This window comes from Drosophila albomicans, chromosome 2L (genome assembly GCF_009650485.2).
Source record: "Drosophila albomicans strain 15112-1751.03 chromosome 2L, ASM965048v2, whole genome shotgun sequence".
NCBI lineage: Eukaryota > Metazoa > Arthropoda > Insecta > Diptera > Drosophilidae > Drosophila > Drosophila albomicans.
The window spans coordinates 17307062-17334782 of NC_047628.2; the positions used below are offsets into that span (position 1 = coordinate 17307062).

The 27721-nt window shown below is 40.6% G+C and overlaps 7 protein-coding genes across 11 annotated transcripts; 3 read left to right on the plus strand and 4 right to left on the minus strand.

The window, feature by feature from the left end:
* Positions 1-316: 316 nt before the first annotated feature.
* LOC117565252 (cytochrome c-2) lies at positions 317-2557 on the plus strand. The gene is made up of 2 exons (XM_034244265.2): positions 317-427; positions 1947-2557. Exon 2 carries the CDS (start codon positions 1986-1988, stop codon positions 2310-2312), a length of 327 nt encoding a protein of 108 aa, XP_034100156.1. The 5' UTR covers positions 317-427; positions 1947-1985; the 3' UTR covers positions 2313-2557.
* A 759-nt stretch (positions 2558-3316) lies between these two features.
* LOC117565847 (V-type proton ATPase subunit H) lies at positions 3317-9099 on the minus strand. Of its 4 annotated transcripts, none has more exons than XM_034245162.2 (8): positions 8906-9092; positions 8716-8833; positions 8116-8594; positions 5982-6197; positions 4596-4730; positions 3967-4529; positions 3790-3903; positions 3317-3587 (listed from the first exon to the last, which is right to left on the minus strand). In XM_034245162.2, the coding sequence occupies exons 2-8, from the start codon at positions 8750-8752 to the stop codon at positions 3509-3511; spliced, it is 1623 nt and encodes a 540-aa protein (XP_034101053.1). In that variant the 5' UTR covers positions 8753-8833; positions 8906-9092; the 3' UTR covers positions 3317-3508. The 4 variants fall into 4 exon arrangements, with proteins under 4 accessions (XP_034101053.1, XP_051858988.1, XP_034101052.1 ...); XM_052003027.1 differs by lacking the exon at positions 3317-3587 and adding an exon at positions 3601-3739 and having other exon boundaries at positions 3801-3903; positions 8906-9099; XM_052003028.1 differs by lacking the exon at positions 5982-6197 and having other exon boundaries at positions 8906-9084.
* A 367-nt stretch (positions 9100-9466) lies between these two features.
* LOC117565850 (tRNA-splicing endonuclease subunit Sen2) lies at positions 9467-10482 on the plus strand. Its single transcript, XM_034245168.2, has 2 exons — positions 9467-9950; positions 10005-10482. Exons 1-2 carry the CDS (start codon positions 9515-9517, stop codon positions 10286-10288), a joined length of 720 nt encoding a protein of 239 aa, XP_034101059.1. The 5' UTR covers positions 9467-9514; the 3' UTR covers positions 10289-10482.
* LOC117565851 (COX assembly mitochondrial protein homolog) lies at positions 10296-10808 on the minus strand. Its single transcript, XM_034245169.2, has 2 exons — positions 10664-10808; positions 10296-10600 (listed from the first exon to the last, which is right to left on the minus strand). The coding sequence occupies exons 1-2, from the start codon at positions 10719-10721 to the stop codon at positions 10296-10298; spliced, it is 363 nt and encodes a 120-aa protein (XP_034101060.1). The 5' UTR covers positions 10722-10808.
* Positions 10809-11173: 365 nt separating this feature from the next.
* LOC117565849 (guanine nucleotide-binding protein subunit beta-like protein) lies at positions 11174-12848 on the plus strand. The gene is made up of 3 exons (XM_034245167.2): positions 11174-11355; positions 11500-11711; positions 12094-12848. Exons 1-3 carry the CDS (start codon positions 11247-11249, stop codon positions 12727-12729), a joined length of 957 nt encoding a protein of 318 aa, XP_034101058.1. The 5' UTR covers positions 11174-11246; the 3' UTR covers positions 12730-12848.
* Positions 12849-13033: 185 nt separating this feature from the next.
* Positions 13034-15781, minus strand: LOC117565848 (protein phosphatase 1L). Its single transcript, XM_034245165.2, has 5 exons — positions 14939-15781; positions 14312-14879; positions 13988-14251; positions 13841-13893; positions 13034-13780 (listed from the first exon to the last, which is right to left on the minus strand). The coding sequence occupies exons 1-5, from the start codon at positions 15319-15321 to the stop codon at positions 13471-13473; spliced, it is 1578 nt and encodes a 525-aa protein (XP_034101056.1). The 5' UTR covers positions 15322-15781; the 3' UTR covers positions 13034-13470.
* Positions 15782-17025: 1244 nt separating this feature from the next.
* Positions 17026-27486, minus strand: LOC117564605 (laminin subunit beta-1). 2 transcript variants are annotated; one of them, XM_034243461.2, is made up of 4 exons: positions 27144-27486; positions 23133-23200; positions 17452-23072; positions 17026-17386 (listed from the first exon to the last, which is right to left on the minus strand). In XM_034243461.2, exon 3 carries the CDS (start codon positions 22872-22874, stop codon positions 17487-17489), a length of 5388 nt encoding a protein of 1795 aa, XP_034099352.1. In that variant the 5' UTR covers positions 22875-23072; positions 23133-23200; positions 27144-27486; the 3' UTR covers positions 17026-17386; positions 17452-17486. The 2 variants fall into 2 exon arrangements, with proteins under 2 accessions (XP_034099352.1, XP_034099351.1); XM_034243460.2 differs by having other exon boundaries at positions 17447-23072.
* Positions 27487-27721: the final 235 nt, after the last annotated feature.

The window sequence follows — 27721 nt, forward strand, 5'->3', positions numbered from 1 at the left end:
TCAGTTACGTAGCAGTGACCTTTAAGACGCAACCAAAATAAATATCGATTACTTTCAATTACTTTTTTTAGGTTGGATGCCGCACTTTTAAAATTTAAGGGAATACGACTAATGTCTTGTAATTGCGATATGCATATTTGTATATGATTTCACTACAGCTGACTATTATAAAAAAAAAATTATAGAAAGTTTATAGTAAATACATTCTACAGCAAAAGTTGGATTTAAAATAATTCTCAAATATTGTGAACATTCGACGACCCGTAATATTGTTGCCCAACAGCTAATTAGAATATTCGACTGGATAATGTATCGATAAATGACTGACGATAACGATAGGCTAAGAACACAATATGATACACCAATTGGCATCTGTTGTCTCATTCGCTAGCTAACTGTTCGCAGTAAACGACGGTTTGTGTTCAATGTAAGTAGTATAGCGGGTGTTCAGCAATGACGTAAATATTCAGATGTGTGCAAAATCCCTGAAATATTGATTAAGTGTATTAAAAAGTGAATAGATAGCTTTATCGTTTGTACCTTGGGCTCTATTTTATATAACTAGTGATTGTTCAGTGTAAATACAAAATAAACGTGCGCAAATTTATTTTTTGGGGGTTGTTTGCGTTACATAAACGTGTGAAGGTGGATGATAGTGTGTGTGTGTATCCCTCTATATGTGTATGTACATATAGGAAACTGATGCAAAGTATGTGTGTGTTATGAAAGGTGCAAAAGTTGGCTGCTAATTGTTACTCATCTGATCTTGCATGATCCACACAATAATTTAGTTTATAAATAATCATATACGTAAACACCCTGCCACATTGACATTGAAAAGAGCACAAGTCCGATTACATGAGCAAGCAACCAACGGAAAAAAAAGTACGATCATATGCTATCTCACTCCCGCCTTTTTGCTGTAGAGAAAAAATGGCTCGTTTTCTGAAGAATTTTAATTCGCGCGCCACGTGGTTGTTAGACAAGTTGTGCACTTCCCATAACCATTTTCCGTTTTTTGCAGACCAAAAAAAAAGCAGGTCGTTGATTATGTAAGCAATGTGAAGCTTTCGCAAGAACATTGGCCCAATTTCGCCTCCCTCTCACACTCACGTATTCGCACCCATTGATAGTTACACAGACACACACGCACACAGCTGCATAAGATGCTGGCCCACTTCCAATGCAATTTTTGTAGAAATAAAAGTGGTCGCAGCAAGGCCGCCACAGCAAGCGAACATTGTCGCTTTTATATAATTTCGCTCTCTAAACGCACTCTCTCCAAGAGAGTGTGGGAGAGAATGTGATTTACACTTTACAACAATGTCACATGCAATTTCTAACGTTCAAGTTCGAATAACATTGCACACGCAATGCAAGTTAGTCATAACGTAAGCCGCGCTCAGCCGTTTTTATGCTGACCGCGACAAAGACCCTGAGTCAGAAAGAGGAGGAAGGGGAACATTTGTATGGAATTTTTTGCCTGTTGCTGTGCGGCAGCGAACGAAAAATCTTACGTTACGTTGTTGGAGATGGCAAGTGTATGAGAGTGTGTGTGAGTGGCGAGAGCGCCAACATGTGACCAAATCGTGTGAATGTGTGCGTATGTCTGTGTGTCTGATGACGTTGTTTGCCGTTGTCTGAAGCGATGAATGAACTCTGAGCGGACGGGCGAAGTGTAGTGTAACGGTAAACTCGAAGCATTAGATAACAGAAATCGCTTTAGCTGCACTACTAATTGGTTGGCACATGCCACCGTTACTTACTCGCTTATCAGTAGTACGAGGAAATTAGAAATAATTTTTTGTTGATAAAATACAAAAAAATTGCTCACTCTAGCAAACATCATAATACAAATAAAGTGTGATGCATTTGTTTATGTAACGCTTTTAGCTAATTGTTGTTTTTTTCTCTACGATTTCTTATCTCCTTTTCATGGCAATCAGTCGAGTCGGTGTTAACACATCACAAATACAACTTTAATAATGGGCGTTCCAGCTGGTGATGTTGAGAAGGGCAAGAAGCTGTTCGTGCAGCGTTGCGCACAGTGCCACACCGTTGAGGCCGGTGGCAAGCACAAGGTCGGTCCCAACCTGCATGGTCTGATCGGTCGCAAGACCGGCCAGGCGCCCGGTTTCGCCTACACAGACGCCAACAAGGCTAAGGGTATCACCTGGAACGAGGACACACTGTTCGAGTACCTGGAGAACCCCAAGAAATACATCCCCGGCACCAAGATGATCTTCGCCGGTCTGAAGAAGCCCAATGAGCGCGGTGATCTGATTGCCTATCTGAAATCGGCCACCAAGTAAATCTAGACACCACCTTAGCAAACAGGATAATTCTGTATTACGGTCGATATCACCACAACAACAACAAACAAAACAATCTACATAATACATACATATAAAAAGCAAGAGAAAAATACAGAAACTACAATTATGTTAATTATAAAGTTTAAATAGGACAATTACATTATTTAATTTTATTTTAAAAAGTGTAACGACCACGAGATGAACAACAAAATAATTAAATAACAAAAAACAACAAAAACCAATTGAAGGTCTTATTATTTCAAAGGGAAGAAGCTTTCGAAAAGCGCTGAGAAAGCTTTCAAAGCTTCTTTTACGAGGGGATTACCCGCAAATTCAAAACAGATGCACTTTACTTTCAAAAACATTAAATAGTAATATTTATTGTTTCATTTACATGTATTATAATATGTATGTATATTTGTTTTATACATTTGAATAACAGTTGAATGCATTATTTAGTCGTGATTCAAGTTTGAATGATTTTCACAAAGACGCTTAATAACATTTAATTAAATATTGCATTTTATTTTAATGTTTGTTTGTTTTTTTCATATATTTTGCTTTAAGAAAAAGAAATACTTGATAGGTTTTACATGTGCGGCGATGCGAATATATAATACAAATTTTCTATAGACTTTCTTGTAAAAATCGTGAGACAAACTCTGTACAGCTGCGCATAGCACATATATATAAACAATAATAACAACAAAAACGTAAGACAATAATATAGCATTTTCTTTTTATATGTATTCTTTCTCATTTGGCTAATCGATCGCGCTCTCTCTTTTTTAAAATATCTCTCTGTGATTCTTTTATGTATCTTTGATTTTAATTTGTTTTTCTACTTGATTTTTTTCGGAATGCCAACAAAAGAGCAGCAATCTGAAAAGTTTGTTTTTCGTTTCTTTCAACATTCTACGGACTTGTTTAAGAACTTAGTTTAAACATTAGGAAAAAACACATGCGCTTATATGGTAACAAGAAGAAGAAAACGATAATAATAAATGGGCGTGGAAGGAGACGGGGGGAGTAGGCAGAAACGGAACTAACGATAATGACACGTCCCCGCAACTTTTTATTGTTAGTGTTAAGTTTTTCAGGCGGCTGGCGACCTTGGCTAACGGTTGTACATGGTAGCTGTGCGGTGTTTTTTTTGTTTTTGGGGGCGAGGGGCGGTACAGCCTTTGAAGGACTTAAGCCTTGCCAGCAATCGGTGCAGCTCCTTGTTTTTGGGTCTCGTTCTCCTTCTCCAGCTGTTTGCCGAGATATTCCCTTTTTGAGAAAAAGAAGAAAAAGAAAAGCACAGCAAATTTAATTTCACTTTCAAAATGCTTTGCACACAAATTTTGATAGCCTCAACTCTGAATGGCCTCGGAATTGGAATTGGGATTCGTATAGACACGCGTGTGCGTATCGAGCGGCACCTGAGGCACACAGGAGCAATGAGTAGAAGTATTTGCAATGCCATACTAACCAGTTGTGTACCATCAGCTTCTGGACAGCGAGCAGAGCCTCGTAACGCACATTGGGATCCTCATGACCCAAGTGCTGCATGACAATCTGTTTGCCACCCAATTGCTCCAAAACGCTGCAAAGGAAAAACAACAGAAGTAAATAAAAAGTAGCCAAAGAGTTGATGATGAGAACTTACTGCTTGCCGCGGGGATAATGACGGACATACTCTCCGATATCAAAGCAGGCAACAGACAGAATGATCGCATCCTTTGAGGTCTCCAGCAGATGCACCAGAATGCGCAACAGCTCGTAGTTCTTCTCATTCAAACGCTGAGCATTCTCACGCCAGAACTTGGCCGATTTGTGCACCGGCGACCATTCGAGACGTCCGCTGCGCACCTCGGTGGCATATTCATCGAACGAGCTGAGATCCTGCACAGAGTTCTGCAGCTTCTCGCTCAAGTACTCGACATCAGCGGTGATGTCCTCGTCGTCAAAGCGACGCTGCTCCAAAATTGACAGCTGCTTCAACACCTTGCACTGGACCATGGCAATGCAATGATCCTTGGCCACCGAAGAGTCTTCGGGCTTCTCGATCAGATTGCGGAACACGGCCAGAATGATGCGTGTCACCTTCTCCTTGGCACAATCGCTCAGGATATCGGCCAAAATGGGGATAACACTGAACTTGTTCATCTTGGCGGCCAACAAGGGATTGAAGGTGAGCACCCACAGGCAGAAGATGAGCTGATATTGCACCTATGAATAAGAAATCGAATTTAAATTGATACCAAAGCAATTTACACATTTCAATTTCAAACTCACCTGGAAGTTGACGCGAGTCGACAGAATGCGGATCAACGTACTAATGCCATCGACGCTGACGAACGCAAAGCGATATTCATCCACACGCAGCATCATCTGCAGGCAACGTGCCACCGATTGAATGTATTCGTTGTTCTGTGGATACCAAAAGATACTATTAGTGTGATCCCATAATGCAACTCACGGATTTTTGGCAGGCTTTATGTTTTAGTAGCGAGTTAGTTATGACATTTTGCTTTGCAGTTTTTTTTGTAATTCTTTTGGGTTGTTTGTTTTTGATTTCTAATTATACCAACTAATTGTTGCTCGGTCTATGCGTCTACAAACAACAGCAACACAACAGTTACAGTGACTACAACTAAACTACATTGATAAAGAGAGAAAGAAGATAGTGAAAAAATAGATAGAGAAATTACAGTGGAGAAGGAGTGCTCTAATTAACCACGAAATAAGAGTGTAGATCAAAATAGGATACGAATTGCAGTTGCAGTGCCCTCCAGAGTAAGTATTGAAGTTAAATTATTTTTGTAGTATGTTCTTTTTTGGTTCTTTTTAGATCGTGTTTTACGTTCACACCGTCACCGTTTACCTTTTACCTTTACCTTTACCACATATTGTAACACAGCGTCGATGCTTCCATTTATTTGCTTTCAAATCAGCTCTGATGATATTTAGTGGGGTTAGTAAACAATTAAACTATTGATTAACGCACACACACACACGCTCGAAACAGACACACAGAGATCTTTCATTTTATAAACATTAATTTTGAAATTCATTTATTAAAAAAAAATGAGTCTAATCAGGAAGGAAAAAAATTTTTTAAAAAAATTTTGCAATTCCACTGTGCGGAATAAGCTACATCCTTTGGATAGGAGAGTTTCGTTAACGTTGCTAAATAATTTCATATATTTAAAAAAAAAGTATATTGTATCAGTTTCATTAAATGTAGAAAACATTATAATGCATTTAGAGCTAAAATCTCTTGCGAAAAAAAACTGTGTGGAAAAAGCTGCATCTTTGGGAAAGGAAGAATTCAGTTATCGGACTTTTATCTTACTTAGACATCAGTTATTAGCACTTGTTAAAATGAATACAAGGCGAAACTGGGGTGACTTTTATAATGAGGAGCATAAAAGTTATATACACACATCACGATCGTGATTATAACGTTGACAACTCGCACAAATTATAGTGTGTGATATTGTATATATATGTATGTGTGTGTGTGAGAGTTTGTCGGGTGTGTGTGTTTGTTTTTTGGAGTTATTGAGTATTGAGTTTCTTTTTGTTGGTGTTTGGCGAGTGGAGTTTGTTTGTTGGGTGGGTGGGTGAGTGAGAGATTGAGAGAGTTTTGTGTGTGGGCTGCATATTTTGATGGAATACCGGTATAACACATTTGCCATCCTGCTGCTGATCGGACGAGGAGTTGCCAAAGTCACGGTAGGTTTCATTGGCCAGATCGTGGCGTTGCTGCAACATCGCCACGCTGGGACTGTACTGGTTGCCGTGATGATCTTTACCATGCTGCCCATGCGAGTGCACAATGATCGTTTGCGCCCGCTTGGCCAGCTGGGCCATCTCTTGCAAATAGGCAGTGCTCTAAAGACAGTCAATTGGTTTGGTTGGGTTTGGTCAATTGTGTGGTGCGTGGAGAAATGTTCAGCATCCGCAGTGATCGATCGTTCATTACCGTGATCGTGATCGTGATCGGAGTTATATACGGTAGAGTAATATACGATGCGTGTTGTGGTTCATTTTTTGTTTTTTATCATTTTTTTTGGACAGTTTGTATCGTTGTTTGTTGGGGGGAATATATTTGGATTGTAAATTGTAATTTGTATTATAAATAAAAACAACAAAAAAAAAGAAGAGTACATAAAAATGTAATTCACATAATGTGCAACGGATTTTCAGACTTCACGTAGAACATTTATAAATCGGATAACGTAATGATTATTTAAAATATTTATTCATTTATCTCTAATATAGTTTGTTTTGTGATTTATTTTTATTGTGGTTCCCCACCTCATAGTGGGGGTAATGCGGTGGTGCGGTGCGGTGCGGTGATTTACATATTTAGAATTTTGAGTATTCGCAAAACAACGGTTATACGAACATCATTGATACGAATTGATTTCGAATTTCTCTTGGTGCGTGTAATTTAATGACAAACTTTTGATTTCAACTAGGGCTGCAGACAGGCAAACTATTTTTGCAATCATTCTCAATCAAACAATCAATCAAATCATTGTTGTCTTTTGCCTGTCATAACCATAGTTATTTCTTACGGCTCATTTTTAGAGTTTTCGCGCTTCAATTAATTATTATCGGTTTTGAGTTATTATTAGGAGAAGTGTGTAAGTTGAAATTAATATAAAAAGCAAGCAAAACTAGCAAAGCGTGCTGGTTAAAGAACGTACTTAAAAATCATTAAAATTGAAAATTATTACTTTAAAACTCGACAACAAATTAGTAACAAATATTGTAGCTCAACATTTTGTTTTAATTATCGTTTAGTATAATTTTGATAAATCAAAAGATAAAGAATCGTTGCAAAAAAAAAGTTAAAGTTTGATCAAAATTAGAAAATAAAGTAAACTATAAAATTTATAACTTTCTAGAATGCAAAAAAAATTAATAATATATCAGGGTACTTTAATACCAAATTGGGAAACTATGGAATTTATATTATTTATATTCGACACCTAGCATATAATTATTTATCCAATTGAAAATATTAAACTAAAATGAAAATTTGAAGACGAATTATCAATCCCATGACAGTTCGAGTAAAGTATTATAAATAGAGAAAATACTATCAAAATAAATAATATTATCAGGTTTAAGATAAGATTGATATCTTTATACATCAAGACAAAATGCTTATCTAATATCAATTCTAATTATTATAGATATAAATTAACTTTTATAAAAAATCAATAAATCAATGAAGTAATATAAGAATAATAACTTTTATACTATTATGCAAGACGTATAAATTGGACAAAATAAGACTCAAATGAGATATCAATCTATGTATATCAGAAACTAAAGAGCATAAATTGGTAGTGCACGATTCCATCATATTTACAAATTATGTTAAAATGCAAACAGACAACATGCTTTAAGTGCATCCATGTTCAGTAAAATAATTCCATGGTAGGTATGTTGATATTTAGAAATAAATCTTAAACTTTTTTAAATTAGTTTGTGGATTACACATAACAATGTAATATTCAAATCTTAAGATAAGAATAAATCACTCGATATAGACATAAAGTTTGTTTCATTCCGTATAGTTTACAGATTAAACATATATCATAATCCAATATCAACATGCCTAACTCTATATAGCATAAGATATATCGTGCTGCATGCTATGTACACTGCGTATAAAGATCTCTCTCAAAGAATCAGTTGTTGAGACCCGAGATTCATATGTACAACATAAACATGCAATTGGAATCGTTTCGAGAGAGGAAAAGAGGACAAACAGCACTAGGTACTTTGTACTTACATTGGTGGCCAACTGATCCTTAAGGAACTGCAAGTAGAAGTTCAGATCCGACTTGGGCATCGTCTCATGGCCCCAGCAGGCGAACTTGGCTAAAATACGCGACGACATGTTGACAATGAAGCCATCCTGACGGTTCAACAGATTCAAGAATGGTCCCCAGACGCATTGCTTCAGCTTGCCAGAGGTTTCGTGAAAGAGATCGACACGGGAGCGATCCTCCTGCAGCAGATCGTCGAGCAGGACAAGAATATACTGAATGGTCGAGTCCTTGGACAGATGCGACACCAGATTCAACAGGGTCTTCACCACCTGTGTGGAGTTCTGAGTCAAATAGGCGGCACGTGATTTATCCAATGCACTAATCGCTTGATAATCCTCTTGGCTGATCATCTGGGATTGCATGTACGATGCCCAGTTGATGGTGCGCGTGCGAATATCGGCTGCTTGTTGCTGCAACACCGAAGTGGCAGCAATCATATCTGCAATATGCAAAAGGAATGCAAATGAACAAAAGACATTCTTTTTTTATGAGGGGGGTGCTTCGATTTTTCACACACACGCACACAGAGGTCAGATGTTCTTCATTCTGTTTTCGCTTACCAATGTTTTCCTCGGGCAAATAAAGTGCTGTAGTCATTTTGCTGGCTGTTTATTTGCTGTTTGCTATGTTCGAATGTTGCGCGCAGTTTGCACACAAAATAGTTTTTAGCAAAAATATCTATGGAGGGGAAAAAGCAAATAGTATATTAGAAAATTACGAGTGTCTTTTCACACAGTAATGCGACAGCACCGAAATTCAGCTGACTGGTCTTGTGACTTATTCGCCGTTTTCGCCGCAACAAAAGGTTGCCACTTGCTGCTGCATGTCAGGTGTTGTCGCGTTGCGTGGTGAATGGCAGATACGAGACGGCGAATCAACTAGCGAATTGTTATTGTAAATATAGTATTTAAAAGTATATGTTTATCGCAGTTACAAAAACGTGCCACAAGAAAAAAAATATATCTATGTCTTTTTAGCATTTAATTTTATTCAATGACGCTTGCTAGGTTTTTTTTGCATTCAAATTAGAATTATTTGGTAAGGCTGTCTAAGAGCTGATTGATATGGCTGTTTTGCATATAATTCAAATCTTAAATGCCTTCGCAGGAAAATCTATTTTTAATGGAAATTTTATTACACTTAGTGGGAGAAGGTCACATTAATGTAAAAAATGATTCAACCAACATCTGGATTTTTTAAATAAACAATTATTTAACTAGCTATATAAAATACAACGTCTTTTTGTACTTTTTGGCAACCCTGAGAGGGTTTCTGTTTTTTAGTATAAACCATCGGTATTATAACGTTTATTTTAATAATTGCAATCGATGTTTTTCCACCTCTAGGCTAAACAAAGCAATGGAATTCAAAGCGCATTTTAAACGAAAGCGAAAAAGTTTTTACAACTTCAATAAACATGCTGCCTTCCCAATTTGTGAGTATAAAGGAATCTTGAATGGACTTGCTGTAGAAGTGGTAAACACTGAGCAGGCATCAATTGCAAGCTTGCACGACAATGGCGGATATGGTAAGGGCAGCATGTCCCGAGGAGGCCCCATCTCGGGGAATCCCCACGAGACCTTGCTCCTGGGACTCGAGGAGGCTTGTTTGCTGGCCTACTTCTTGGAGGCGCTGGAGATTAGCGACTTGGCGGGCAACACGCTGAGCTGGACGGGATTTCTTCAAGTAGCTCTTGAATATGACACCCAGTTTGTGTACAAACTGGCTGCTTATTTGTATTTAAAGGCAAAGAACTGGATCATTAAGAGTGGTATCAAGTTTGGCGGTGACTTTTGTGAGTAACGAAACTTCTACACAAATACTTTGTTTAATTTTCCCACTTTTGCAGTAATTTACAAACAGGGCCCAAGTCATTTCCATGCCAGTTTCTTAGTAATTGTACAAAATCCCTCCAATGATAACAGCTCTCATTTTGTGGCCAAGAATCTAAAGGGCGTGCAGCGTGTTGCTGAGACCTCAGACAAGGATGTTCTGCTGCTCAACGTCAAACAAACACAAGAGTTTAATCCACTGCTAGTCACAAGAGAAACGCTCTCAGCCCTGACCATTGAAGAGACTGTGATACGTCGCTTTAACTACACATCTTTTGTGCAAAGTAAACAAAAACAATAATAATACACTAAATCTTCTCCACGCGATGCTTTTTCGGTATTCCGGTGCTGCGATATTCGGAACGCTCTTTTAAATAGATGACACGGCATTCCTCCTTGAAGGCTTCATTCTGATACCAACGCGACAGGCAATCCATAAGCGCTGAATTCTGTTTGCGACATGTGGCCACCATGAAGATGCTGCTCGCTTTGCAGCATTCCTCAAAATCGGCGACTTCCTGGGTGCAGAGTTCGGCGCGTGCTCTATCTCGCATGATCTTTGGTATTAGCACCTCACGCTCTACCTTGCGCAGCGTTGTGTCATTTGGATCACCTGCAAATCACCGGTAAAATATGTTGATTATATCAGCTTTTCATTAGTTGGTTTAAAACCCACCAAGCCCGTGTGGATTGCGGGGATTAGGCGCGGCACTCTGTTGTTGATCTAGGCTCATATTGTGTGTTTTATAATTTTACAAGTCTACGCTGTTTGTTAGCTATTAAAATGTTAACTGTCAAGTCCGAGTTTAATTTAAAACTTATATGCAAAACAAATCGCCAATTGCACAATAATAATACACCTACACAATCGCATTAGAGGTATAGCGATATATACAGTATATCGATACATCGATATTTCTTTTGGTATATATTTAAATTAATTGTATCCGTAATTTTTTATTACATCTAGAAACCTTTGGTTTCAAATTATTGATACGGCTTACTCCCACTACTCAAACTAAGCCGTTAAAAATATAAATTATTAAATAAGTTCTAAATACAAATACTGCAAGCAGTGTGCGCTAGTATCTTTCGGCACTTGCACAATTGTTTAAGTATCGATATATTTGGTTTGTCCTATCGATAACTTTGAAGTTTATGCTTGTTTGACAACACTGGCACTTCCGCCTCTTTTTCTGCCAGCTTGCAGCGCGTTTGGACGTGTTTCTCCAAGTGCGATTTATAAAATAATTTAAAACATGTCTGAGACATTGCAATTGCGCGGTACCCTCATCGGCCACAATGGCTGGGTTACCCAAATCGCCACCAACCCCAAGGATCCCGACACCATCATCTCGGCTTCCCGTGGCAAGTATTTTTTCCCTAGCATCCATTTTGTGAGGTTATGCTTGCAGCCAAGACGATTTAAAAAATCGCCAAATATTTGCAGCATCCGGCAATTGTATTTGTAAATATTGTTGTGTATTTAATAATTGTATTATAAATTTGCAGACAAGACCTTGATTGTCTGGAAATTGACCCGCGATGAGGATACCAACTACGGTTATCCCCAGAAGCGTCTCTACGGACACTCCCACTTCATCAGCGATGTTGTGCTGTCCTCCGATGGTAACTACGCTCTGTCTGGCTCCTGGGATCAGACTCTGCGCCTGTGGGATTTGGCAGCCGGCAAGACCACTCGCCGTTTCGAGGGACACACCAAGGTGGGATAAGTTTCCAAAGATTGTTAAAAGTGTGCATTGGTTTAATTAGTGCAGGGCTTTAGAATTTTGAATTTGAACCATAATTCGAAACCCCAGGTATTGGTGCCACATCCTCTTTTAAAGTAAGGTTAGGCTTAGTTTAGTTGGCACCAAAATACCAATTAATATATGTATTATTTATACATATTTTAAAAATAATTGCGCCTATGCGAGGCAGAATTTCTGGTTGACATCTTTACGATTCGACGCCTGAGTTTAACGTACACAACGCGTTACCGTAAGTAAACCACAAATTTCTACCAGATGTGATTTTCCCACCCCACTAAGAATATCATAATTCTTACAATTAGCTAATAACAAATTGGTTTGTTTTCGTTTACAGGATGTGTTGTCTGTTGCCTTCTCCGCTGACAATCGTCAGATCGTCTCCGGCTCTCGCGACAAGACCATCAAGCTGTGGAACACTCTGGCTGAGTGCAAGTTCACCATCCAGGAGGATGGCCACACCGATTGGGTGTCGTGCGTGCGTTTCTCGCCCAACCACTCCAACCCCATCATTGTGTCTTGCGGCTGGGATCGTACCGTCAAGGTCTGGAACTTGGCCAACTGCAAGTTGAAGAACAACCACCATGGACACAACGGTTACCTGAACACCGTCACCGTTTCGCCCGATGGTTCTCTCTGCACCTCCGGTGGCAAGGACTCCAAGGCTCTGCTGTGGGATCTGAATGACGGCAAGAACCTGTACACTCTGGAGCACAACGACATTATCAATGCCCTGTGCTTCTCGCCCAACCGTTACTGGTTGTGCGTCGCCTACGGCCCATCGATCAAGATCTGGGATCTGGCATGCAAGAAGACCGTCGAGGAGCTGCGCCCTGAGGTTGTGTCGCCCACATCCAAGGCCGAGCAGCCCCAGTGCCTGTCGTTGGCCTGGTCCACCGATGGCCAGACTCTGTTCGCTGGCTACTCTGACAACACCATCCGTGTCTGGCAAGTGTCTGTATCAGCTCACTAAACGGACGACGCTGCAAATTTTGTATTTAGTTTTTGACATCGCATGTATGATTCAAGTCCGTGTCGCAAAATGGGATTTGATTGTGCTACAAAACGTAAATAAAGCGACGATTCTATAAATTATCTAATAGTTTTCTTTTAGTAATTTGAATATCGGATAGCTCTTGACAGCTCTTTGTACATTGATTGTTGTTTATTGAACGATTAATTATCATGATTCTGTGGAATCCGATATTTGCTGTAGAAATTTAAATATTTACCTTTAATGGGATCAAATTGTATAAACAAATTCCAATTTCGTTCTTCGAGTAGTTTTTGTTTTTATTTGTAAACGCGTTTCATAAGTTAGAAAAGAAATATTTTTCTTTTACAAATAGTATATAAGTGCATAACAAAATAATTTAAATAAATATTTATGAACTTGATGAATGAATGTTTTTGTTGTTTGTTGTTATATAGGAAGTGTATGCGTGTTTAAATATGAGTGAGTGTTTGTGTGAGGGGGTAAAATGTGATAATGCTAAACAAATTTGTACAAAAACAAACAATTGCTATAAATAAACAAATCCTAATTCGAAACCAAGCAGCAAATTTGTCATTTCAAAAAAGCACTTGGGCACTTTTTCTCTTCTCTTCATTATTTTTTAATGTTTTTGTCTAGAGAGGTTTTTTTTTTCGTTTTCTTTTAATTTTTTGTTGCTATTCAAAATCGCGAACACCTGTTGGACCACCATAACACCTGTCACTTTGTTTTGATTGAATTTGATCGCTGCACAACAGAAGCTGCCGCCGCTGGCGCCTTGGCCACTGAAGCTGGAGCTGCAGCAGTTGCATCAGCAGGCAACTTGCTGCCACCAATGCGATACACATCGTTCTTAAAGGCAATTATCAGCACTGTGATGTTGTCGACGGAGCCGCGCTTATACGATTCCATGGCCAAAGACTTGGCACCGAAGTCCGGCTCCTTTAGATGCTCCTGGACAAAGCTGCAGGCCTCCTCGTTGCTAAAAGTATCCCAAAGACCATCTGATGCGAGTATTAGAAAACGGGGCCTGTTGATGACGTGATTTAAGTTCATTAACTTAGACAAGGCAAATGTGTGGTGTACTCACTTGTGATCATTTAGCTCGAAGGTCAAAATGTCTGGTGTGGCGATGACAAGATTCTATATAGAGTAGATAGATTATGAAGTAGATTAGCTACAGCTTATACTATATGCATTCGTCACGCCATTTAAATAAATGAATGGAATGGGTTACCTTATCTTTCAGCGGATAATCGCCGAGTGCTCGTGACGTGGCCAAGACGCCAGCCACGCGCCAAACACCACGAAACGCAATAAAGCCGCCAGCGTCGTGAATACGCTTCCGTTCACGCACCTGCTGCGGCTTGTGGTCAAAGGACAAGGGGATGGCAATGCCACGTGCATCAAACATGACGCCACGCGAATCGCCCACATTGGCCACAATCAACTTGCTGCCCTGCACAATGGCCATCAAGGCGGTGGTGCCCGCAATGTTGGTCTACAAAAATAGATGATTACTAAATGGTTACAAAACTGTCTCTGCATTTATTTTACTCACTGCCTGCTTCGCTTGCTCCACTAGTTTGTGATCCGCTGCGAGTATTTCGTCTGTGATTAGCTTGCCAAAATTAATGCGACCGTGTTCAATGTAGCATTTAGCTTCGTAACTGGGAGGCGGCGCATTGCCCGCACTTTGTGCATTATTGTTGTTATTAAGAAACGTTTCTTTGGCTGCATTGCCACCATTTGCGGCACGCATGGCACTGTTGAGCTGCGCTGTATAAAAGTCCGCAATTGAAGCCTCTGTTGTCTTCGCCGGTTTGCACTCAACAGTTGTGCTGTGCGCCTTACGCAAACTATCTTTCCGTGCCACGGGTTCATTCTCCTTGTTGCTGGTGGCATCCTTGCGGCTTTGCTTGCGCGCCAGATACGGACTCTTGTCGTAGCCTGCGAAGTCGTCTTTGCCATCGCTCTTGAGTAGCTTGTGCACCTCAATAATCTTGTTGTAGATGTTCTTGACCAGCACATCGCGTGCAAAGTCCGCGGCAAATTCACCGCCATGACCATCGAAGACAGCAAAGAACGAAATCGCTGTGTTGTTGTTGATGTTCTCCTCAATGATGAACCTACAAAGAGAAGTCTTAATGTGGGAACCTACTTGGGTAATCGATTATCGTCTACTCACCTGTCTTCCATATGCGGTCTACGTCCCAACACAGCGAAGGCGGCGCTCTGCTGACGCACCTCCTCCCAGCTTTGATGATCCCCGGCGCCGCCCGCCATTTCTAGTACACGCGATGACGCAGACTTTTGACGTCCGAGCGTCGCTTGGATGCGTCCCAAGATGCTGCGACTCCATACATCGACCGCTTGCAAATAGATCAACAAGACAAACAGAATGATGCCGCAGAATATGACCTCGGGCCGTAGCACGTAGATGCGGCATAGTTTCCATAAATAGGCCAACGGTGAGTTGATGGACGAGAAGCCCACTGCAAACTTGGACAGGATTTTCATATGCGATACGTATGTTTGATAGAAGATTTTGTCTTCCAATTCGTCATCCATTGAAAAGGGGCAAAAGGATTTTCTCACTCTCACTACTAAATGTTCTATGTGATGTTGGTGTGAGTGTGTTTGTGTCACAACTGAACGTGAAACTGATTGCGACGATTTTTTAATTCAATATGTAAGCAGCACAGCGCACAACAACAACGCACTTGATTCGAAATCGGAATTTCGCTTTTATTTCAATTTTGCTGCGTACTGTTTTTTTTCTCTGTCCCTTTTACGTTTTTTTTTTTGGCTTTTAATTTTTTCCTTATAGACTGGTGCTGCTGCCTGGTGTCGTTCCCATTATTTGACGTATTATTGCACAGCAGCGCAGATTCGACGACCGCCTTCTTGTAGCATTATATTATTTCAGAATATTCTTATTAATAGCTTCGCTTCTTTTTCTGTGTTGCTTGCTTGCATGAGAAAATAACAAGCAGCAGAAACAAGAACAACATCCGTCTATTTACGTATCTGTGTGTGTGTGCGTGTGTGTGTGTCTATGCGTAAATACATACATATGTGCACTGACAGACATCTGTTCGTATTAATACAGTGAACACTCGTTAAAGTCGCTCAGCAAATGCACGCCGACATGTATATGTGCATAATTTGGATTTTTAATTGAAATTCCATGTTTATCCATATGTCAGGAGCAGATTTTATTTTTAGTAACAAAAGCTTATTTAAATTTGCCTTATTTGTCTGTCATGCATCGACGCCTTTGTTGACTTTAGTGAGGTACAGCTGTGAGCATGTCGCCATTGTGCATATGTCATATGGACATTGAAACCAGTGCTGCATTTTGCGACATAATCGATAACACGGATTTGATGATGATTTATTGTCTCGCTCGATTATTTTTGTGATTAGCACAAGGGGACTCCTTGTTTATTTATTAAAAACTACCAATTAAATTTATTAAATGTATAAATTCAGAATGAGCAACAAAAAATATTTAAAAAATCATAATTTTAATTAATTCAGAATAAAATAAAAACTAATAATGATTGCAATAAAAATATGGAATGTCCTTCTTAAATTGCCGTTAGAGCTGTTAAACGATGACATGTAGTTGAAGCCATGTTTAATTCGATATTGAATTTTAAAAACGTAAAAATAACGCTAATTGTAAGCTTTAACTTTTTGTTTTATGAATGTTTATCTTAAATGGTATTTGTAGTGGGCTTCTCTGATTTACTTTGTACACAAATATGTTTAGGAATAGTCTGTAAACTATTCAAATTTTACCTGCTGGGCTACGCATTGCGTGCATATAACGTTTATCCATTTTAGAAAACACTTAACAAATGATTACCTTTGCAGACATTTTTAAAACAATACCAGAAAACTATTTTGCTTATGAAGAAATGAAATAATTTGGACGAAAAGATCAAAACAATAATAAGAACAGCACGCGACGTTGCGAAAAAGTGGAACAAAACGAAATGACAAACCGCAAATTGGGAAAATAGCATTTTGCAATATACTACGTAACAACCAAATAATATATAGTGTTATTTATTATGCTCTTTGCCATTATGTTTGCAAAGTGCAAATTGCTAATCAAACGAAAATAAACAAAATTGAAAGGGACAACATTTTTCCCATTTGCCATTTCTCATTCAAGTTAGACAAGCTGTCTGCTGCCGCTCTCTGCAAATAGTATAATAAAAATAAAAACAAATGCTCTGAGTTATTTTAAGTAGTATTTTGTAATTATATTTATTTGTAATTGTAATTGTATTTAGTTGTTTGCATTACACGCAAAATATTGCTTTTGTTTTTGTTTTGTTGTTTTTAAAAGGTAGAAATAAAAAAACGTCGTTCAGTGTGTACACACCGACTCTCGATAGAGAAAAAAATTGCGTAATTTTAAAAATGAACATTTTTGCAGTGAGTTAACATTGTTTTTGCATTTGCTTAAGAGTACAGACAAAAAACGTAACGGTTACACTTATTTTTCTTGTTTTAATTGTAGTTAGTTCCTCTTGATCTTCAATTCGTTGTTTTGCGATGCGCAAATTTGTTCATGAAATATGGCAAAAATAAATGATTGGAGCAGCAAAGCTGAAGGCAGCTGTAAAAACAAATGGTATATTAATTAAAATCAAATAAACACTTTCACTGGAAAACTAACCTCACTTTTTTAGGTGGTGCAACTACTAACTTCACTGATTTTAGATGGTGCACTGACGATAGCGGTCGGCATTTTCCTGAATGTTATGCAGATAAGTGTCTAGATTGGCATTCAAATCCTGTACGGCATTCTGCAGCTCGATTAACTTCTGATTCTTCTGCAGATACGTCTCCTGCATCACATTCAGTTCGCTCAGCTTCTCGTTGGTGTCCACTGTCAGCTTGGAGGCCCTTTGCAGCAAAAGCTTGGCGCGCTCTCGGGCATTCTCCGAGCGACTGGCACGATCCGTTAAAGTTTGATTGGTGGCACTGGTCGAGGACTGCAGATTACCGGCCTCCTCCCGGGCACGTCCCGCATCGAGCTTGACACGCGTCGCCTCTTTGGTTATCTCTTTGGCGTCCAGTTCGTTCTTCAGTATATTCTTCTCTAGACGCTTCATCTTCGTTGCCAAATCAGCCACCTGTTGTGCGGTGACCTGTGCCGGGGACTCGGCCTCCTTGGTCTCCAGATCGATTTGCTCCAGATCCTTGTCAGCGAGCTCAATGTTGCTATTCGCCTGCTGTATGGCATCCTGTGCCTTGCCTTGCGACACGCTTGCTGATGCCAAATTCTCCACTACTGAATTGGCCGTCTCCAGTATTTTGTCAGCCGTCTCTTTCGTTTCATTCGCCAGCGACTTTAGCGTATTGACACGCTCCAAATCCGGTCGCGTCTTGTAGATTATGGACTCGACATTCTTCAGCGAGCTGACAGCATCATTAATCTTATTGCCCAGCGAATCAATTTCCTTGGGATCCAGCGTCAAATCGAGAAGCAACGTATCCTGTGCCAGCTGCTTGCTTTCGCTTGGCAATGCAGTTGTGTTCTGACGGAAATCTTCGACATCACGGATCAATTTGGTGGCCAGTTTGATGGCATCATTTGTTTGATTCAGATACTGCTCGGATTGCTCAAAGCCAAGCTTGGCCTTCTGGTAAGCCTCCGAAGCGTTCAACTTGGCTTGCGTTAGAGCGCGTATTGTTTGATCAGCCGCATCCTTTTTGCTGGTGATGGCCTCCTCGGTGTCCTTGGCCACCTTGAGCGCCTCACCTGAATGCGCATGGGCACCATGCTCACAGGAGAAGGAACCACCGCACTTGCCGCAACCAGCGCCGCCACACAAAGCATCACAAGGATCTCCTGGCTTGCCGCAAACTTGGTTGTTCAAGTCTGGAATCTGCGAACTCAACATGCTCAACTCATTGCGATACTCAGCAATCGTTTTGTCATTATTGGCAATGGCATCCGTTTCATCCTTGATCTTGTTCGACAATGTTTCGACGCGTTTGCAATTGCGATCCGTATTGGACGCCAGTTCCTTGGCCTCATCCTTCAGGGCGGACAAGCTGCTTACACGCTCATAAGCATGACGCGTCAAGTTCAATGCACCCTCAATATTGGACTCTTGTAGTTGAATGCCATTCTCCTTCAGCTCCTTCGAAAGCTTTTGCACAAGACGTGAATGATTCTGCAAACCTTCCAGCTCAACAGCGGACAAACTCAGCGAATTGTAGATGTCATCCAAATTCAATTCCGTTTCGCTCAAACGCTGATGTTGCGCTTGGAGTTGAAGCTTCAATGCGTTGGCTGCCGCATCCAGTTGATTGATGTCCTGCAAACTGACGGTGGTATTCTGCAGCAGATCGCGAATGTGTTGCAGTTTCTTGTCCAGCTCACTGAACTCAGCGGTGTAAGCACCAGTGGCACCCACTTGCTTAATCTCCTTGGCACGCTGAATTGTGGCTTGTGTCGACTCATCCAAGGCATTCAAGATCAAATCCCAATTGTTAAAGCATTCGCCGCAAGGCGCACAATGCGGGAACTGTCCGAGATAGCCACGGGCACACTCGTTGCACTTGTAGCCACCGATGCCTTCGTGACAAATGCACTGACCTGTCTCCCGATCGCACTGATAGTCCGCTGAGCCATACTGATCGCACTCACAAGGCTGGCACTTCTCATTGGGATTGCCCCAGTAATGTTCCTGACACTGATTGCACGCACGTCCGCCAAAGCCGTCCTTGCACTGACACTGACCGGTGAAGACATGGCACTGCTCCTCGACGGCGCCAATGGCATCACAATTGCAGGCCTCGCAGCCCTCGCCGGAGCCAATCTTCCAGTGGTTCAAGGCACACTTGCCGCAGTGTAAACCCTCCACATTGGGCAGGCAAGGACACTGACCAGTGTGACGATCACAATGTGCCAACGTTTTGTTTGTACCCAGGAAATCGCATTCACATTGACGGCAATTCTGCTGCAAAGCATCACCAAAGAAGCCATCGCGACACAGCTCACAATGATCCCCAGTCGTGTCGTACAAACACTTGACGCAGGCTCCAGTCTGACGATCACAATTGCCCGTTTCGTAGGGATCAATGTTGTTGCTGCAGTCGCATTTCTGGCAACTGCCGCCATCTTCGGGTGTGCCATAGTAGTTGTCCGCACAGATCTCGCAACGGGGTCCTGAATAACCATCCTGGCAATGACAGAACATGTTGTTGTTGCGTGTATCCAGCGAACAGCTGTCGGCATGCGACATACCGCTGGCAATGGTATCAGGACAACGGCAGGCACGACAACCGATCTCGCTGCCAAACAAAGGATTGCCATAGTACCCATCCAGACAGGCATCGCAATTGAAACCAGTCGTCGAGTCCTGGCAGTTCAAACATTGTCCAGTTAAAGCATCACACAGCGCCGCATGTCCATTGCACTCGCAGACGCGACACTCGGGGAAGTTCCAATAGCCCGGCTGACATTGATTACACTCCCTGCCATACGTATTGGGATGGCAGGCGCATTGTCCGGTGAGTAGATCACAATTGTTATCCTTGCTGCCAATACTATTACAATCGCAAGCCTTGCAACCCTCGGGTCCAAAGCCATAAGTGCCGGGAGCACATTGATCACACTGTCTGCCCACAACATGCGGTTTGCAATGACAAAAGCCGCCATTGGCATCGCATTCCTTGCTCAGCGAACCGGTGGGATTGCAATTACACATGCTAGCGCCATCATAAATGTACTTGCTCACATCCTGCTCAAGATCCCGGCACACCTCAGGCGCCTGTCCCCTGTAGCGAATGTCGTACAGCGACTGATTGCAGTTCTTGTTGATGTATTCTCTCAAACGCAAGTCTGCAATTGGCGAGCCATGGAAAATGGGTGTCACTTCGATTTTGGGTATCAGCGTCAGCGAATCAATCAGTATGGTGGCCGTAGGATTGTCCTCGTTGTTACGTCGGCGCTCAAAGAAGATCCTAAACTTGTACACCTTGCCCGCTTCAAGGCACACGTCATGCATTGCCACCACCTGACGATCGCGTTCTGGCAGCGTGAATGGCACGCGTGCCTCAGTCACGGGTCCCGCCACTAGCTGGGCACATTCACCTTGAGGATCGATTTCGTCGGGACGCACCAGTGTAATGTAGGCACCCTCCCAGTCGCCACGTGATGTGGACTGATAGCGTATAAGCACATCGTAGGGCATGGAGCGTGGTATATTATCCGAATTGATGACCATCTGGGAGTTCTCGCCCACACGCTTGTAACCGATGCCCGTAAAGTCCTCGTCTTGACTGTTGGTGTTGCCAGTTGGCTGTGTTACAATGCTGCAGTTGGCATTATTGCTATAGGAGACACACATCTCGGACACCTCGGCATCGTGCACCACAGGCAGATAGGGTATAAAGTAATTCTGCTTGGGCTGCGAGCAAGTGCGTCCCGTCATGTGAGAGCGGCAGCGACATTGTCCCGTCAGCACATCACAGAAGCTGTCATAAGAGCCACCTGGATCGCAGTTACACAGCGTGCAGCCATCCTCGGACTCGGACAAACCGAAAGTTTCCGGTTGACATTGATTACAATCCTTGCCGGTGACCAAACGCTTGCAACGACATTCGCCAGTATGCATGTTGCAACCAGAGTTGTTCACGGTGCCCAGCGTATTGCAAGTGCAAGCCTCGCAGCCCTCGGGATTCAGGGGATTGAGATGCCAGAAGCCATCCTTGCACTGATCACAACGTCGTCCCTTCACATTAGCCTTGCAATGGCAAGCGCCCGCCACATCCGCGGGATCGAGGACCGAATCACAGATGCCTTCATCCAATGCGCCATTGGGATCACAATCGCAAGGTTTGCAGACATGGGGACTGCTCAACGGTTCAAGCGGATCACGATAGAAGAATGGCATGCAGGCCTCACAATGCTGACCCTGGGTGTTGTGCAAACAGTTGTCGCAGAAGCCACCGGACACATGACCCGAAGCAATGAAGACAGCCTCATCGAAGTGACAGCTAACCGCATGACCATTGCACTCGCATTTCTTACACGCGTTCGTCTGCTTGCCAAACGCCGGTTTCCATGGCAAATCATTGTAGAAGTCCTCGCAAGACTCGCAATTCAAACCCTTCGTGTTGTGCGTGCACTCGCAACGTCCGTGCACCATCTCGTAGTCCTGTGTGATGACATTGTCCAGAGGCAAACATTGCGAGGCGTGACCGTAACAGGAGCAGGAACCACGCACCACCATATTGGAGATACCATAGTAGTATTTCTCCTCGTTCTCCAACCGATTGTCCAACAAATTGTCACCGAGCTTGTGCAACTTGGTCATCTGAATACGCAGATTGGTCATTTTGAGTTGATTCTGCACATGTTCCGCATACGGATCCGAGACATTGATGTTGGGCGGCAACACACGGAAGATGACCTCACCATTGCGCGAAGGTTCCACATACGAGTAGCGCGAGGTGCACATGACATCGGTGATATTGTGCAGCACGGTGGGAACTCCCGGGAAAGACTCCTCACAGTCGTAGGCAAAGTAGCGATACACATGCCACGTGGCGCCAAAGTCGAAACTGCGCTCAATGTACATGGCAGCCGGGCGGAAAGTCGTAAAGGTGATGATCAAATGGGTGAAATGGAATTCGGCCTCCAGATCCAATTGAATGGTGGCATTCTCCTTGCCATTCTCCGATTGCCACCAGGTGGGAATATTTGTGCCTGGCTTCGTTTTGTATATGATCTGACCAATACGATGATTCTTGTGCGGATCATTTCGCGTTCCTTCGCGCGAGTCGCAGAGGAAACATTTCTTGTCCTCCAAATGTGACAGAATGCAGAATCTCTCCGGAGATTGCAGACCACAAGTCGAACTGGCCGTCAAGCGATTCTCGCGTCCAATGAGCAAATTGCCCGTCGCCGGATAGCAGGAGGAACGCTCACAGGGATGGGTCTTGACATATTGACGAGGCGGATTGCGGGGACGATCGCGTCGTCCGTGCTGCGGTGACTGTGGTGGTCGCTGTGTCGCCGCCAGCTGGCTGCACAACACCACGGCGAGCACAAAGAAAACCGCGATAACGTCGCTGCGCGGCGACATCTCGCTTTAATCTGACGCTCTCTCTCTCTCTCTCCTCGCGCTCTCGCTGTCGATTTGTGGGGTCGTGTCCCAGTAGAGCGCTTCCGGCTCCGATTTATAATCAGCGTTTCGTTTTCAATTTCCCTTCTACAGAGAGAAATGTCGTATATGGACTATGTGTACAGATAGGCGTTGACCACGTGGATACGGATCCTTTAGCTGGAAATTGGATGGGAATTAATGTTTATACTTGGATCACATTTTCAAAACGCAACTCACTTCGTTCCTAACTTTTTTGGTCGTCTGTTCAAGCTGGCACTCTCATGTTGCTGCTAATCTCTGTGGAACTGTAAGTAAAATATTCAAATACATTATTATTATGTTAGAGCTTTGCTTATCAACAATCTCTAATTAAAATAGAAAACACAAATTTAATTTTGAAACGCTCCGCAATGGAACGTCTTTACCCAACGATTCTTACGCACAAACTGAAGTCTCTTTGAATGAATCGAAGCGTAGGCCGTAAAGAAGATGTATATACTACCACATAAGTTCGACTTTAGGAGCGATAAATAAGTAAATAATTATGTGTGTAGTATATACAGAGTTTAATCCGTTGTTGCTTGGTGCGTTCAACGTTTATCAGCCTTAAGTCGAGTACTAAATGCTCGGCATGATGATTATTTTTAGACACAGCATCGGGTCTCATTCACATAAAACATAAAACAACATACATTAAAAGAGTTATGGGTACTCAACGGGGTGAGCTGGACTGAGTACTAAATGAGATCATACGTAGTAGTTGTTGAGTATATTTGGTCAATCGAAGATATAATATCTTTATCTTAAAAAAAAAAACTTCAGAAAGAATAACGAGACTATAATATTAGTATTTTTAAAGTGATCTATGTTAGCACACTTAATGCTTCATGTTTAATTGTAAATTGGGTTAACTAATTAAAACCTGTGGGAAATTCATATTCACTTCGATTTCTTTGATATATTTTAATAAGATTGATCTTTAAATAAGAAAATTCTTTTAATCTATACGTATTCTTTGCTAAAAATATAGAACTATTTTCTTAAAAAATAAAAGAAATTTTTATCTTCTCCTATTAATTCCCAGGGTATTCATACATTAAGTTAGTTAGTTTGTGTGTTTGGATTCTGTACTGAATGACCAAATCTGGGTCTATGCTTCTTATCAGTTCAATTCCTTTAAGCACGCAACTAAGTAAGTCAAATGAAAACTGTGCTACAAGCTGTGAGCAAATAGAGATAAGCTCTAAAACAAAAAATGAAATGAAATTGGAGCCGAAAAGATGTGGTCATTGATAGGATTTGGAATTCGGATCTATATAGCTGTCATAGAAGTAAGGAATAGGAGGTTGAGAAGGAAAAAGAGAAGGCTTCCCAGCTATTTCGTAATTTCGAGCACGGCATGGCCCGATAAGAGTTCATTCACAGATGTGACTCGAGTCGACACAACATACATATGTGTCTGTCTACTATTTGTGTGTGCATACGGACAGACGATGAGAGTGTTTGTGTTGGCGGGTTTTAAAATTGTTTTTCAAAGGGTATATGCATTATGTGATGAAAAGTGGGACATTAAAGATATGAGATACTTTTTAATTCAGTAGTAATAGTTAATTGATTACAACCAATAAATAAAATATATCTTTAGAAAATAAAACCAATTTTAATATTATTGTACTTAGATGACAATTTAATACTCACAAATTTTGCGAATTTGATTTGAACAGACAAATTAATTAACAAATTAACACAAATAGTCAAGATGATTTTGATACTACAAAAGAATAAAAGGTATCTTTGAGAATATTCAACACTATTTAAGATCACTTAGAAGACAACTTAACTTCATTAGATACTCTAATTAAATTAGCTAGGGTATTTAATGCTCAACACCCTGAAAACGCCGCTTTATACTCGTTCTAATTACTGCAGACTTTTTTATGCTTTTTTCTACTTTATTATTTTTTCTCTTCTTTTTTTTGTCTTTTGTTAATTTCATTTTCGTTTGGGGCGCACAAAAAGCACAACAGACAACACAGAGACGGGCAAATAAACAAATAAGCAAGGAACTAAACAAAACGTTAATTTACCAACCACACAGACACACACACATTTGCACAAAGATACGCCGAGATGCGTTTGTGTTTGTTTATGAATTTGTATGGGTAAACAAGTGAGAAATCAAAGCCATTAAATGCCCGAGCTGGAAATACCCTAGAACTGGCAAATTGGGGATGTGTCAACAAAGTCATTAATATAATTAAATGTTGCTTGAAGGGAAGTAATGATAATTTGTGTCATAACTACTTATATAAAAGATTACGGGGTAATAAAATAAATGTATTTTTTGGGTAATAGTATTTCAAATCATTAAAATAAAATAACGCGATCCTTAAAGTGATCTTCAAGTTTCCTAGACTGTCAAATAGAGAATCAAATTGGAGATTATAAATTTTGAAAGTTTTGTAGGAGTTGTTACTATAAATATGCTATAACTGTTACAAAACAAGTTTCTTACCCTTTTAATGGGTATTCCCATAAAATATTTCTTAAGATTTCCAAGTTAAGATTAGTTACAGCGTCATAAGCCCATTCATGCTTTTGGCTTAAAGGGTATACAACTGAAGCAGCAGTGGAGCAAAAGGCAACGTTACGATTTTGACTTCATTCCGACATGTGCTCATACATATACTACATATAATATTTGTAGATATATAATATACATATATATTTAATGTACATGTATGTTCGTGTATTTATCGGCAAGTTCATAAAATTGCTCATGTATGCAGTCAATGTTTTCTTAGCATTTGCCATGTTTATATTTTCAATTCTATCAATTGACCAAACATCCTCAGCTGGAACAGTTTTGCAGCTTATGGAGAACATGTGTGGTATATGTAGAACTCTTTCTAAGTAGAATGAGATCATGCAGCATGCGGCAATGCGACTATTATTAGAACTTGAGCTAAGTCCTGCCCACTAAATGCACTAAAAATTACACACACACTATAATTGTAACTATAAATGAATCTTCTGGATAGCTGTTGTATCTTTTGGATGCATATCTTAGAGTAGTTGTCAGGGTTAAGCTTGGCTCATGTTTTAATTAGTAACCTCGTCGTATGACAATTTGCTTGGCTATGCAATTCATAATGCACTCTGCTATTCCTTGCCTACTCACACATAGACAAACTGCAAACAACACGGAGAATTATGAGGTGATAGGTATTCAAGAGGGCAGCTTAGACAGTTATTGCTAGTCAAGAGAATTAACAATTTTGTAGAGCATAATAATTAAAAAAAAAAAAGAAGTCTTCAAAGTCTACCTATAAATAAAAATAATAGCATTAAGATTGTTCAAAACTAACTAAAGAATACATTTTTTGATTTTTAATGTGATTGAAAAGAAATTAATTGACAATTTACCCAAACGCTACCATTTGAAATATATGTATGTACAATATATAATTGGCAATCAATTCTAGAGTACAACTACATCGACTAAGATTTCCTACAAAAACAATCTTTTTTTAGGTATGAAAAATACGATAACATTTTTTGAATATGGTATATATTATATAATGGAAAGTTACTTGAATGTGATTAATAGCCAATCTATTTATAGTATAGCAATAAAATTTTAATTTGTATATTTGCAATTTTTAGAAATGCAATAAAATGGTTTACGATATTCAAGGCACAGCAACATGAATCACATGTTTTCTTTTTTTTTGGTCTAAGCAACTGCATTTATGAGATGCAACTTATCGAGCTGCCCTCGTCGTTATGAATGCGCACATAAATGCATATGCAAGGCATTCTCAAATGTGATTTGGGTAGGAGGTATCGTGTTACCGAGTGTACAATGTACACATGTGTATGTTCTTATAAAATACATGTACATCACAACTAAAAGAATTTATGTGCTTCACTTACAGTACAATAAAATACAAAACTTTTAATGTGACAACAAAATGAAATCATTTTTATGAAAAATCACAGCAAAGCGATAAAAGCAATACAGTGCCACAACAACAACTAACACACAGAGAAACAACGGATGCAGAGAAGTAGAAGTAGTAGTAATAACAAACGGGACAAAACAGATAAACAGGCAGCGTCGACAGCGACTGCGACGCGTCCGTTTGTGGCAGCGCAACAGCTGCGCACTCTCTTTAGTTCAGAAGTTGAAACTTCAATGAGACTAAAGACTAAACTAAACTAAAACTTTAAACATTTTTCACTTACCATGCTTTGGTTACAGCTCCTTTTGCTGCTGCTGCTACTTCGCGCAGTTTCCAAAAAACATTTTCTGTTATACACAAAAACAACAAACACTCCAACACTGTGTTGTTATTATTGTTGTTGTTGTTGTGGTGTTGCCGCAGCCAAACACTTTTCGACTTCTTTTTTTAAACTTGAAGGGAGCAGACACACACACTAACACACGGCACACACACGCTCACATGTACAATCGTACTGTGAACACAGAAGATATATTTTCCAAGACAATCAGAAAGAAGACGGCGAAAGAAAAACTCCGGACAACACCGAAAAACCCGTCCGTTCGGTAAAGATCCACTCTCGTTACTGAGCTCGTGACGAGCGGTTTGCCTGTTCTTCGGGCCCACAAAGTATTTCAGATACTTTAAGTGAGAGGCCAACAAAAGAGCGCGGAAGAAAGAGTGTAAGCCAGAAAGTAGAGCGCAAGATGCAAGATTTCATTGAATTTCAAATTGAGTTTCGCGCGCTGCAATTAAATTAATTCTTTAAACGAAAAGTTCTATTAATAGGCAATTATTTAAGCATTTTAATACATACCGTAA